The 12,399-nt window shown below is 58.1% G+C and overlaps 2 protein-coding genes across 2 annotated transcripts in view; both read right to left on the bottom strand.

Moving 5' to 3' along the window:
• SVBP (small vasohibin binding protein) overlaps window positions 1-12,399 on the bottom strand; it is a 30,307-nt gene that overhangs the window by 3,239 nt on the left and 14,669 nt on the right. The window lies entirely within an intron of this gene.
• TRIM62 (tripartite motif containing 62) lies at window positions 22-6,544 on the bottom strand. The gene is made up of 5 exons (XM_057414281.1): window positions 6,107-6,544; window positions 4,529-4,624; window positions 3,617-3,873; window positions 3,398-3,513; window positions 22-580 (listed from the first exon to the last, which is right to left on the bottom strand). Exons 1-5 carry the CDS (start codon window positions 6,512-6,514, stop codon window positions 30-32), a joined length of 1,428 nt encoding a protein of 475 aa, XP_057270264.1. The 5' UTR covers window positions 6,515-6,544; the 3' UTR covers window positions 22-29.

Below are 12,399 nucleotides of genomic sequence, written 5' to 3'. Positions count from 1 at the left end.
CACACACACACACACGGAGCCAACCCCCATCAGATGCGCACGGTGTTGATGCGGAGGGGTTGCACGTTCTTCCCGTTGGCGTGGCTCTGACCGGGGCTGAAATAGGAGCAGAGCTTCCCGGGGAAGCGCTCCCGGAAGGTGTAGAGCCAGGACATGTCATCGGCGTTGTAGAAGATGAGGAGCCCTTTGTCGTAGTCCAAGAAGACCCCCACCTTCTCCAGCTTGCTCTTGACGTTGAGCCGGGTCCAGGGCTCGGTGCAGGCGCTGTACTGGTTGCCGTCGTGCATCACGATGCAGTAGAAGCCGCGGCTGGGCTGGATCTGGATGCTGCCCTTGCGGGTGACGGCTTCGTGCGCCAAGCCGATCATCCACTGCGTCTTCTCGGACACCACCACCTCCCAGTAGTGCACCCCGGCGCCGAAAGCCTCCGAGCCCAGCACCGAGACCTCCACGTCGAAGCGGCGGGGGGAGTCCTGCAGCGGCTGCGGGTGCAGGTTGCCGTAAGCCACGATGGTGCAGTCGTCGGACAGGATGAGGCGGTGGTGAGCGGTGCCGGGGTCCAGCGTCAGCGCCGCCGGCACTGGGGCAAGGGATGAAGGGGATTAACGGGGGGGGGATAACGGGGTCGGTGCGGCGCCCAGAGCCAGCGCAGGCAGCTCCGCACCACTGGTGTGCAGGGCACTGCGGTGGGGAGAGGGTCGCCGGGGTCCTCAGCCCTCACCAGTGATGGCCTGGCCCCGTCCATCACCAGTGCGTCCTCACCCATTGCCAGCAGCATTCCCATCCCCATCCATCCCTGGTGCATCCTCAACCACCACTGGCAACATTCCCATCCCCATCCATCCTCAGTGCATCCTCACCCATCGCCAGCAACATTCCCATCCCCATCCATCATTGGTACATCCTCACCCATTGCCAGCAGCATTCCCATCCCCATCCATCATTGGTGCATCCTCACCCATCATCGGCAACATTCCCATCCTCATCCATCCCTGGTGCATCCTCACCCATCATCGGCAACATTCCCATCCCCATCCATCCCTGGTGCATCCTCACCCATCATTGGCAACATTCCCATCCCCATCCATCCCTGGTGCATCCTCAACCACCACTGGCAACATTCCCATCATTGGTACATCCTCAACCATCACTGGCAACATTCCCATCCTCATCCATCATTGGTACATCCTCACCCATCATCGGCAACATTCCCATCCCCATCCATCATTGGTACATCCTCACCCATCATCGGCAACATTCCCATCCCCATCCATCATTGGTACATCCTCACCCATCATCGGCAACATTCCCATCCCCATCCATCCCTGGTGCATCCTCACCCATCATCGGCAACATTCCCATCCCCATCCATCCCTGGTGCATCCTCAACCACCACTGGCAACATTCCCATCCCCATCCATCACTGGTACATCCTCACCCATCATCGGCAACATTCCCATCCCCATCCATCCCTGGTGCATCCTCAACCACCACTGGCAACATTCCCATCCCCATCCATCCTCAGTGCATCCTCACCCATCGCCAGCAACATTCCCATCCCCATCCATCATTGGTACATCCTCACCCATTGCCAGCAGCATTCCCATCCCCATCCATCATTGGTGCATCCTCACCCATCATCGGCAACATTCCCATCCCCATCCATCCCTGGTGCATCCTCAACCACCACCGGCAACATTCCCATCCCCATCCATCATTGGTACATCCTCACCCATCATTGGCAACATTCCCATCCCCATCCATCCTCAGTGCATCCTCACCCATCGCCAGCAACATTCCCACCCCCATCCATCACTGGCGCAACCTCAACCACCACTGGCAACATTCCCATCCCCATCCATCCCTGGTGCATCCTCAACCACCACTGGCAACATTCCCATCCCCATCCATCCCCGGTGCATCCTCACCCATCATCGGCAACATTCCCATCCCCATCCATCCCTGGTGCATCCTCAACCACCACCGGCAACATTCCCATCCCCATCCATCATTGGTACATCCTCACCCATCATTGGCAACATTCCCATCCCCATCCATCCCCGGTGCATCCTCACCCATCGCCAGCAACATTCCCATCCCCATCCATCACTGGCGCAACCTCAACCACCACTGGCAACATTCCCATCCCCATCCATCACTGGTGCATCCTCAGCCCTCACCAGTTGATGCTCCTGTATCCAACACCAGTGTGTTCTCACCCATCACCACCGTGTTCTCACCCATCACCACTGTGTCCTCAGCCCTCACCAGTGATGCTTCCATTTCTGTCCCTCATCACTGCATCCTCCCATCTCACCCGTGACATTCCATTCCCATTCCCATCCCCATCCATTACGAATGTGTACTTACCCCTCACCAGCGACATCCTTTCCCCTGACTCCTGTGACATTCCCACCCCTCCCTGGTGTGTCCTCAGTCACCATCAGTGACATCCCCGTCCCCATCCCTCACTGGTGCATCCTCCCATCTCACCTGTGATATTCCATCCCCATTCCTGTCCATCACCCCTGTGTCCTCACCCCTCATTGGTGACATCCCTCTCCCTGTTCCTCACCAGTGCATCCCCATTCCTCACTGGGGCCATTCCCATCCTCATCCCTCACCAATGCCATTCCCATCCTCATCTCTCACCAATGCCATTCCCATCCTCATCCCTCACCAGTGCCATTCCCATCCTCATCCCTTACCAATGCCATTCCCATCCTCATCCCTCACCAGTGCCATTCCCATCCTCATCCCTCACCAGTGCCATTCCCATCCTCATCCCTCACCAGTGCCATTCCCATCCTCATCCCTCACCAGTGCCATTCCCATCCTCATCCCTCACCAATGCCATTCCCATCCTCATCTCTCACCAATGCCATTCCCATGCTCATCCCTCAACAATGCCATTCCCATCCTCATCCCTCACTAATGCCATTCCCATCCTCATCTCTCACCAATACCATTCCCATGCTCATCCCTCACCAATGCCATTCCCATGCTCATCCCTCAACAATGCCATTCCCATCCTCATCCCTCACCAATGCCATTCCCATCCTCATCTCTCACCAATACCATTCCCATGCTCATCCCTCACCAATGCCATTCCCATGCTCATCCCTCAACAATGCCATTCCCATCCTCATCCCTCACCAGTGCCATTCCCATCCTAATCCCTCATCAATGCCACTCCCATCCTCATCCCTCACCAGTGCCATTCCCATCCTCATCCCTCATCAATGCCATTCCCATCCTCATCCCTCATCAATGCCATTCCCATCCTCATCCCTCACCAGTGCCATTCCCATCCTAATCCCTCACCAATGCCATTCCCATCCCCATCCCCCCCCAGGACCCCCCGAACCCCTCATCCATCCCCTCCCCATGCCCTCACCGGGATGGATATCCTGGAACAGCGATTTCCAGATGGTGTACTGCAGCGGCCCCATGTACTTGGAGGTGGGGAAGTCCTCGTAGGTCAGGTTGGTCTCATGGATCTTCCCTTTGAGCCTGCCAAGGAGCGATGCGATGGAGCACGAGGATGCAGGGGTGTGTGTGTGTGTGTGTTGGGGGGGAAAGGACCGCAGCATCCCCGCGGTGTCACCTCACCCACCTCTCGGAAAGGGATGCGACTCCGGCCAGGAAGAGGTGTTTGTCGGCCTCGGCCAGGCGCTCCTGCAGCATCTGGCTTCCCTCCTGCACCCTGCGCAGCTGCTGGCTGCAGCGCTGCATCTTCTGCTCGAGGTCGGTGATGGTCCGGGCCGTGTCGGCCTCCAGCTCCTCCAGCATCGCCTTCTGCCGCTCCCGCAGCAGCCGGTGCAGCCGCTCGAACGCCTCCCCGATGGTCACCCGCAGGCTCTTGGCTGAGGACTTGGAGGGGGGTGGAAGGGTCAGGACCCCCCCGCCATGCCCCTGTGAGGTTTTGATCCCCCAAAGAGACCTTTATAGCACCGTTAACTCAACCCAGGGGGCTCCAAGGGTGGATATTTCACCCTAGAGATAAAGCTAAACCATGGCACTGGTGGGGATGGAGAGGACCAAAGCTCACCAACAGCTGAGCAAGGGGATAAAGGGTTCAAACAGGGGTGGAGATAAGGCAGAAGTTCCTCCCTGTGAGGGTGCTGAGGCGCTGGCACAGGGTGCCCAGAGAAGCTGTGGCTGCCCCATCCCTGGCAGTGTTCAAGGCCAGGTTGGACACAGGGGCTTGGAGCAAGCTGCTCTAGTGGAAGGGGTCCCTGCCCGTGGCAGGGGTTGGAGCTGGAGGAGCTTTAGGGTCCCTTCCAACCCAAACCATTCCATGTTTCCATGATTCTATGAAACCTAAACTAAAAATGAATGAAAAAGACAACTAAAAGCAGCCCTGAAGGGAACATCTTTTGTTCCCTCTTTGGGATCAGCAGCCTGATGGGCTTCATCGAACTGCGGTGGGTTCTGGGGTAGCAGCCCCATGGAATGGGGGCGTTGGAGCCTCTGGGGTGCCAGGAAGGGCCAGGGGTCGGGATGCAGGCCCTGGGGTGGCTCCTACCTTGGTCTCAGCCAGCTGCCGCCGCAGGACATGCAGAGCTTCCGTGTGGCCACGCTCACTCTCCTGCAGCCCCTGGAGCTGCTCCCGCAGCTCCCGCTGAGAACAAACAGGGATCAAACAGGGATGTGGGGGGAGAGCAGGTCCCAGGAGGCAGCTTTCCTGCTGGGGGGGGGGGGCTGATGGGGGTGTGTACTCCTGAGGAACCCCTAGAACCCCAGTGAGGGCACCCGAAGACCACAGGGACCCCCAGTGTGGATGGAGAAAGGGAATCCCATGGGAGCAGCTGAAGGGCACCTGGGTGGATGGACAGACACAGAGAGGAGGAAGCTGTGGGGCTGACCCCATTAGGTACAGGGACAGATGGACAAAGGAGCTCGGAGGTGCAGCTCAGGCAGGGATGATGCTGATGGGAGGTGGGGAGGGAGGGAGAGAAGGATGGATAGAAGGAAGAAAGGATGGAGGGATGGAGGGGTGGATGGATGGAAGGGTGGATGGGTGGATGGAAGGGTGGATGGGTGGAAGGATGGGTGCATGAATGGAAGGATGGATGGATGGATGGATGGATGGATGGATGGATGGATGGATGGATGGATGGATGGATGGAAGGAAGGAAAGAAGAATGGATGGATGGAGGGAAACAAGGATCGATGGAAGGAAGGAAGGAAGGATGGATTGATGGATGGATGGAAGGAAGGAAGGAAGGATGGATGGATGGATGGATGGATGGATGGATGGATGGATGGATGGATGGATGGAAAGATGGCGGGAAGGAAGAATAGAAGGGTGGATGGATGGAGGGAAGGATGTCAGGAAGGAAGGAAAGAAGGATGGGTGGATGGATGGATGAATGGATGGATGGAAGGATGGAAGGATGGATGGATGGATGGATGGATGGATGGATGGATGGATGGATGGAAGGAGGGATGGATGGATGGATGGATGGATGGATGGATGGATGGATGGATGGATGGATGGATGGATGGATGGATGGATGGATGGATGGATGGATGGATGGATGGATGGATGGATGGATGGAAGGATGGATGGATGGATGGATGGATGGATGGATGGATGGATGGATGGATGGATGGAAAGATGGCGGGAAGGAAGAATAGAAGGGTGGATGGATGGAGGGAAGGATGGGAAGGAAGGAAAGAAGGATGGGTGGATGGATGGATGAATGGATGGATGGAAGGATGGAAGGATGGATGGATGGATGGATGGATGGATGGATGGATGGATGGATGGATGGAAGGAGGGATGGATGGATGGATGGATGGATGGATGGATGGATGGATGGATGGATGGAAGGAAAGAGGGATGGATGGCGGGAAGGAAGAATGGAAGGGTGGATGGATGGATGTAAGGAAGGAAGGAAAGAAGGATGGGTGGATGGATGGATGAATGGATGGATGGATGGATGGATGGATGGATGTAAGCCAGGATGGATGGAGGGGAGGAAGAATGGATGGAAGGAAAGAAGTACGGATGGAAGAACGGAAGGCAGGATGGACGGACGGACGGACAGATGGATGGAAGGAGGGAAGACAGGAAGGCTGGGCGCACGGACAGACCCACCTGCAGCTCCTCGAACGCATCATCCACGTTGGTGACCTGGTGCTGCTCGTGCATGGCGGGCTGGTCGCAGAAGAAGCAGACGACGGCGCGGTCGGTCAGGCAGAAGAGCTTGACCTTGTCATGGTCCTTGCAGGGGAAGGGGCTGCGCTGGGCGCCCAGCAGCGTGTCCAGCGGGAAGGCGGTGTACCGCTCCACGATGTTGGCCAGCTTGAGGCTGGGGGCCAGGGTGGGCTCGGTGAAGGTGCGGCGGCACTCGGGGCAGTCGCGGGTGCCCTGCGGCTCCTGGCGCACCCAGTGCTCCGTGATGCACCGGCGGCAGAAGTAGTGCTCGCACCCGAAGCTCACCGGGTCCTGGTAGATGCTCAGGCAGATGGAGCAGAGCAGCTCGTCCTTCAGGCTGCAGGCCATGGCGGGGCTGGGGAAAGTGGGAATGGGGTCCTGGAAAGGGAATGAGGGGAGGTGGGTCTGGGGGGTACTGGGGAGCAGGATGCAATGGGGGGCAGGAGGGATGGAATGGGGGGGACTGGGGGTCAGTCGGCAATTGGGGGCCTGGAGGGATGCAATAGCGGGAATTAGGGGTCAGGATGCAATGAGGGGAGGTGGGGGGATTGAAATGGGTGGAATTGGGGGGTAGGAGGCAAAAGGGGGAACTGGGGTTGCAATGGTGAGGTTGGGGTGTTGCAGTGGGGGGAACTGGGGTTGCAGTGGGGGGAACTGGGGGTGCAATGGGGGGAATTGGGGATCAGAATGCAATGGGAGAGCTGGGAGGAGGGAAGACTCCCTGCCCCTCAACCAGGGGGAGGACTTAGGGGTCAGGATGCAAAGGGGGAGCTGGGGATGCAATAGAGGGACTGCGAGGGTTGTAAGGGGGGAACTGGGGGTCAGGATGCAATGGCAGGGTTGGGAGGGTGGATGGAACTGGGGGTCAGGCGGCCATTAGGGGCTGGGGGATGCAGCGGGAGGGAATGGGGGATCAGGATGCAACGGGGGACCCGCGGCGGGCGCAACGAAGGGGGATTGGGGTGCAGGTGATACGGGGGAGCCCGAGAGGGGCTTTACCAGGGGGGCACTAGGGACGAAGATAACAACGGGGGACCCGGGGACGAGCCTGCAATGGGGGCAACCCGGGGGCGCGTCTGCAACGTGGGGCCGGGGATGAGGCTGCACTGGAACGGACCCAGGGGAGCGGCTGCACCGGGAGGACCCGGGTTCGAGACCCCCCTCCCCTCAACCCAGCTCCCGGCAGGACCCGGGTTCGAGACCCGCCGCCCCCCCCTCCTCCCGCCGGTGCCCGGTGCCCGCTGCCCTCACCCAGCCGGTGCCGGTGCCGGTGCCCGGGATGGGGAGGGGGGGGGTGGTGCCACGATCCCGTCGCCGCCTCACAGCGCGGCCCCGCCGCGCGCGGGTGATGCTGGCAGCGGAGCTGCTGAGGAAACAGCCGGGTTTTACCCCAAATTGAACCGATCTGGCCAAAAATCACTTAAAGAGAAGTTTTGGGCGATGGGTGATGGGCCACGGGGGGACCCATGGGACCTATGGGGACCTATGGGACTTGTGGGGACCTATAGGGGTCTATGGAGCCTGTGGGGATCTGTGGGGACCTGTAAGGACCTACAGGGACAAGTGGAGACCTATGGGACACATGGGGATATACGGGGACCTATAGGACCAGTGCGTATGGGGACCTGTGAGGACCTACAGGGCCCGTGTGGACCTATAGGGTCCTATGGGGATCTGTGGGGTCCTATAGGACCTATGGGAACGTATGGGGGCCTATGGTGTCCTATGGAACCTATGGAACCAGTGGGCACCTATGGGGACTTACGGGCACCTATAGGACTTGTGGCCGCCAGTGGGGTCCTATGGAATCCTATAGGATATATGGAGACCTGTGTGGACATATGGGGACGTATAGGGGTCTATGGAGCCTGTGAGGATCTATGGGGACCTGTAAGGTCCTACAGGGACAAGTGGAGACCTATGGGACACATGGGGACATACAGGGACCTATAGGACCAGTGCATATGGGGACCTGTGAGGACCTACAGGGCCCGTGTGGAGCTATAAGGTCCTATGGGGATCTGTGGGGTCCTATAGGACCTATGGGAACGTATGGGGACCTATGGGGTCCTATGGAACCTATGGGACCAGTGGGCACCTATGGGGACCTACGGGCACCTATAGGACTTGTGGCCGCCAGTGGGGTCCTATGGAATCCTATAGGATATATGGAGACCTGTGAGGATCTATGGGGACCTGTAAGGACCTACACGGACAAGTGGAGACCTATGGAACCTGTGGGGACATACAGGGACCTACAGGACCTGTGAGAATCCATGGGGATCTGTGGAGTCCTATAGGACCTATGGGACCTGTGGGAACATATAGGGACCTATGGGGTCCTATGGAACCTATGGGGACCAGTGGGCACCTATGGGAACCTATGGACACCTATAGGACTTGTGGCAACCAGTGGGGTCCTATGGGGACCTATGGAATCCTATGGGACCTATGGAGACCCGTGGGGACATATGGAAACCTAAAGGACCTGTAAGGATCTATGGGGATCTATGTGACCTATGGGGACCAATGGGCTTTGCCGGCATCGGCTGCCCCATGGCGAGGCTTTACCCCCCCCCAAAGACCCCTTGGTCCCCTATTGAGCAGAGGCCAGAGGCTGGGGGGGGGGTGTTTCTCTGTGTCCAGGCAGACGGAGGCACAGGGACGGGGATGCAATTCCCCGGGGTGGGAATGAAGCTGCATATTTCGGAGGCAGCGGGAACGCTGGTCCGGAGCCAAAGGGAACAAACTGCTCAGCTCCTGCTGCCGGCACCCCCCTTTTCCCACCCCAACCCGGGCATCCCCCCTTATCCCATCCCCTCCTTTCAGGGAATAACCACCCACTTTGTTCCTTTTCCCGACAGGCCCCAAAAGCTTGGAAAAAGCCCCCCCTCCCCATTAAAATAATAAACCCACATGGCTTTGGTCGGTGTTTTTTTTCCCTTGCTTGTTTTCCCTGCATTAGGAATTCAGGTCTTGTCTCCCGTCGGGGACCCACCGGGGACCGGGAATGGCTGAAATGAAAGCATCAGACAACAGGGATGGAGCCAGCTCCGACGAAGATAGACCAAAATCCCCCTTTTTCACCCCAAAGCCAGGCTCGGGGCTGGGCCCATCGCAGGTCATGAACGGGTTATTCATTGACGTGGTTGGGAAATGGGGGTGATGGAGAGCGTTGTCCCCATCGGGAACGCCGCCGTGCAGCCCATGAGGTGACGCAGGGAAACCACAGGGAAATTAATCCCAGTTCATTAGTTTAATTGGCTTCATTACCTCCCAGTAACCCCAGTGTGAGACCGGGAGCCCCGCCATGCCTTAATTCCCGGGATTCTAGTGGGATATGCCTCCCTTCTCCCTCCCTCCATCCATCCATCCATCCATCCATCCATCCATCCATCCATCCATCCATCCATCCATCCATCCCTCCCTCCCTCCCTCCCTCCCTCCCTCCCTCCCTCCCTCCCTCCCTCCATCCATCCATCCCTCCATCATCCATCCATCCCTCCATCATCCATCCATCCATCCATCCATCCATCCATCCATCCATCCATCCATCCATCCATCCATCCATCCACGCATCCATCCATCCATCCATCCATCCATCCATCCATCCATCCATCCATCCATCCATCCATCCATCCATCCATCCATCCATCCATCCATCCATCCATCCATCCATCCATCCATCCACGCATCCATCCATCCATCCATCCATCCATCCATCCATCCATCCATCCATCCATCCATCCATCCATCCATCCATCCACGCATCCATCCCGGCTCCGGCGTGCCGCGGCACACCAGGCCGGCGCCGGCGGGCATGGAAAACCAGGGAAAACCCGTCTCGCTGCCACGTGCGCCGCGTGTGCCGGCGCTGCCGGAGGGAGCCATGCTGGAATCTTCCCTTCACCGCTGCCGGATGCAGCGGCGCTGCTGGCGGCATGGGCACGCCGGGACGTGCTTCCATGGAATGCCGGGAGCGGCCTTTGCTGTTGGAGACCTCCTTCTTGTTGGGGGTTCGTCCCGGTTGGAGGATTCCCTTTCCTTATGGATTCACCGGGAGCACGAGGCCGGGCGGAAGCCGCCCCACGCCGGCGCCTTTCATCTCCTCGGTGCTTTGCAAACATTAACTAATTAATTCTAATTAAGTCATTACCTCATTAGAGCCCAAGCGCCCGCTTCCAGGAGCCGGGAATCTCGTGAACCTCCTGCTTTTCTTTCCCTGCCACCAAACAGCCCAAAACGTCCCAGCAGCGGATCCGGGGTGAAAATCCCACTTTTGGGGTTCATGAACCTGGAAAAGTCGGGAATGAGGATTAACACCCACCCCCCCCCATCCAGTCCAGCACCGGGAATGCCGCATCACCCGTGGTGGGGAACCAGAGCTTTATATGGAAAACGAGGGGTTTCTCGGGAAGGAAACGGGATGGAGGAGCTGCAGAGAGGCATTTCCCAAAGGATTTCCTGCCCGCTGGGACAAAGACTTTGGGGACACCGAGGAAGCCCGGCGTGACCCCTTTAGGAACCGCGTTTTCCCATCGGGACGCCCCTGCTTGCTCTCCCTGGACCCAACCCCATGGGTTTCCCAAAGCACCATCGGGATCCGGCGATGCCGATGGGAAGGAGCAGCGGTGCCAGGGAAGGGGGGGGGGATCACGCAGGTGCATCAGCCCCAAAGCTTTACCGGAGCCCCACAGCAGTGATTTACAGCACGGATTTCCCCCTGCTCCTCCTGCCTTCCCTTCCTCCTTATCGCGGTCGGATCTATCCCGGGGGCAACCCCAGCCTTGGATCCGTGGTTTTAGCGCTCTTCCCTCTGGTTTGCATCCCGGGATGGAGCCGGGCGTGGGTTTAGCACCATTCCATGATTTCATCCTTGATCCCTGCATACCAACCACCTCCCCAGGAAAGGGGCCCCATTCCCACACCCAAGCCTAAATCCACCCAACACAAGAGCTGGAACAAAACCCTGGAGCACTGCTTATCCCATCCAGGAGACGTTCACCATCCCTTGGAGGAACCCCCCCCCTCTGTGTCCTCCGGTGTGGATTTGGGGTTGGAGGACCCCATTCCTACGATGCTTCGGAGATTCCCGACCATCATTGTGGGCACAAAAAGCCCCGGCAGGAAAAGCTGCGGCAGAAGTGAAAGCACCGACGGGAATAAACCCAGCCAAGGGGAACGCGGTGGCATCAGGGACACCAGGGGAGATCCGAGATGATCCCGGCTCTCCCAGTGTCCTGGTTTGGGGTGGTGGGATTAAAATGAGATAAAGGGGGGGGGTGTTGGAGCTGCTGGTGGGGGTATCCATAATGAACGGATCCGGGACCTTCTGAGATGGGAGATGTTGGGCAATGGGGTGATCCAGGGTGGCTGGTGGTGCCTGGGGACATGGTCAGACCTGGGGGGGGGCACACTGCAGATGGACACCTAACCCCAACCCTAACCTCTTGGAAGTTCATCCCAAACCAGGAGGATCCTAGGACACGGACAGAGGGGGGTCCACAGCTTGATGGAGACCCCTTCCCACCCAACTCATCCCATCCTCATCCCCACCCCATCCCAATCCCAACCTGTTCCATCACATCACATCCTCTTCCCCATCCCAATCCTATTTTGTATCATCCTCATCCCCACCCCATCCCAATCCCAACCTGTTCCATCCCAATCCCAACCTGTTCCATCCCATCCTCTTCCCCATCCCAATCCTATTTTGTATCATCCTCAGCCCCACCCCATCCCAATCCCAACCTGTTCCATCCCAATCCCAACCTGTTCCATCCCATCCTCTTCCCCATCCCAATCCTATTTTGTATCATCCTCAGCCCCACCCCATCCCAATCCCAACCTGTTCCATCCCATCCCAACCTGTTCCATCCCATCCTCTTCCCCATCCCAATCCTATTTTATCTCATCCTCACCTCATCCCATCCCAGACTAATCCATCCCATTGCATTCATCCCATCCCATCCTTGTGTTCATCCTCACCCATCCCCATCCATCTCCTCCCAATACACGCCATATTATCCTCATCCTCGCCATATCCCTATCCCTATCCATCCCATTCCAACTCATCCTCACCCCATCCAATTCCACCCCATTCCAACTCATCCCATCCTCATCCTCACCCCATCCCAACCCAACTCATCCCAACCCATCCCATTCATCCCATCCTACCCCATCCCATTCCTTCTCTTTCTCTACTCCCCACCAAAGTCTCAGAAGCACCATTT

This window comes from Pezoporus wallicus, unplaced genomic scaffold, assembly GCF_028554395.1.
Source record: "Pezoporus wallicus isolate ANWC-B61680 ecotype Strahan unplaced genomic scaffold, APGP_CSIRO_Pwel_v1 contig_10704, whole genome shotgun sequence".
NCBI classification, from domain to species: domain Eukaryota; kingdom Metazoa; phylum Chordata; class Aves; order Psittaciformes; family Psittacidae; genus Pezoporus; species Pezoporus wallicus.
The sequence above is the reverse complement of the archived record's forward strand: the minus strand, read 5'-3'. Positions and strand labels throughout refer to the sequence as shown.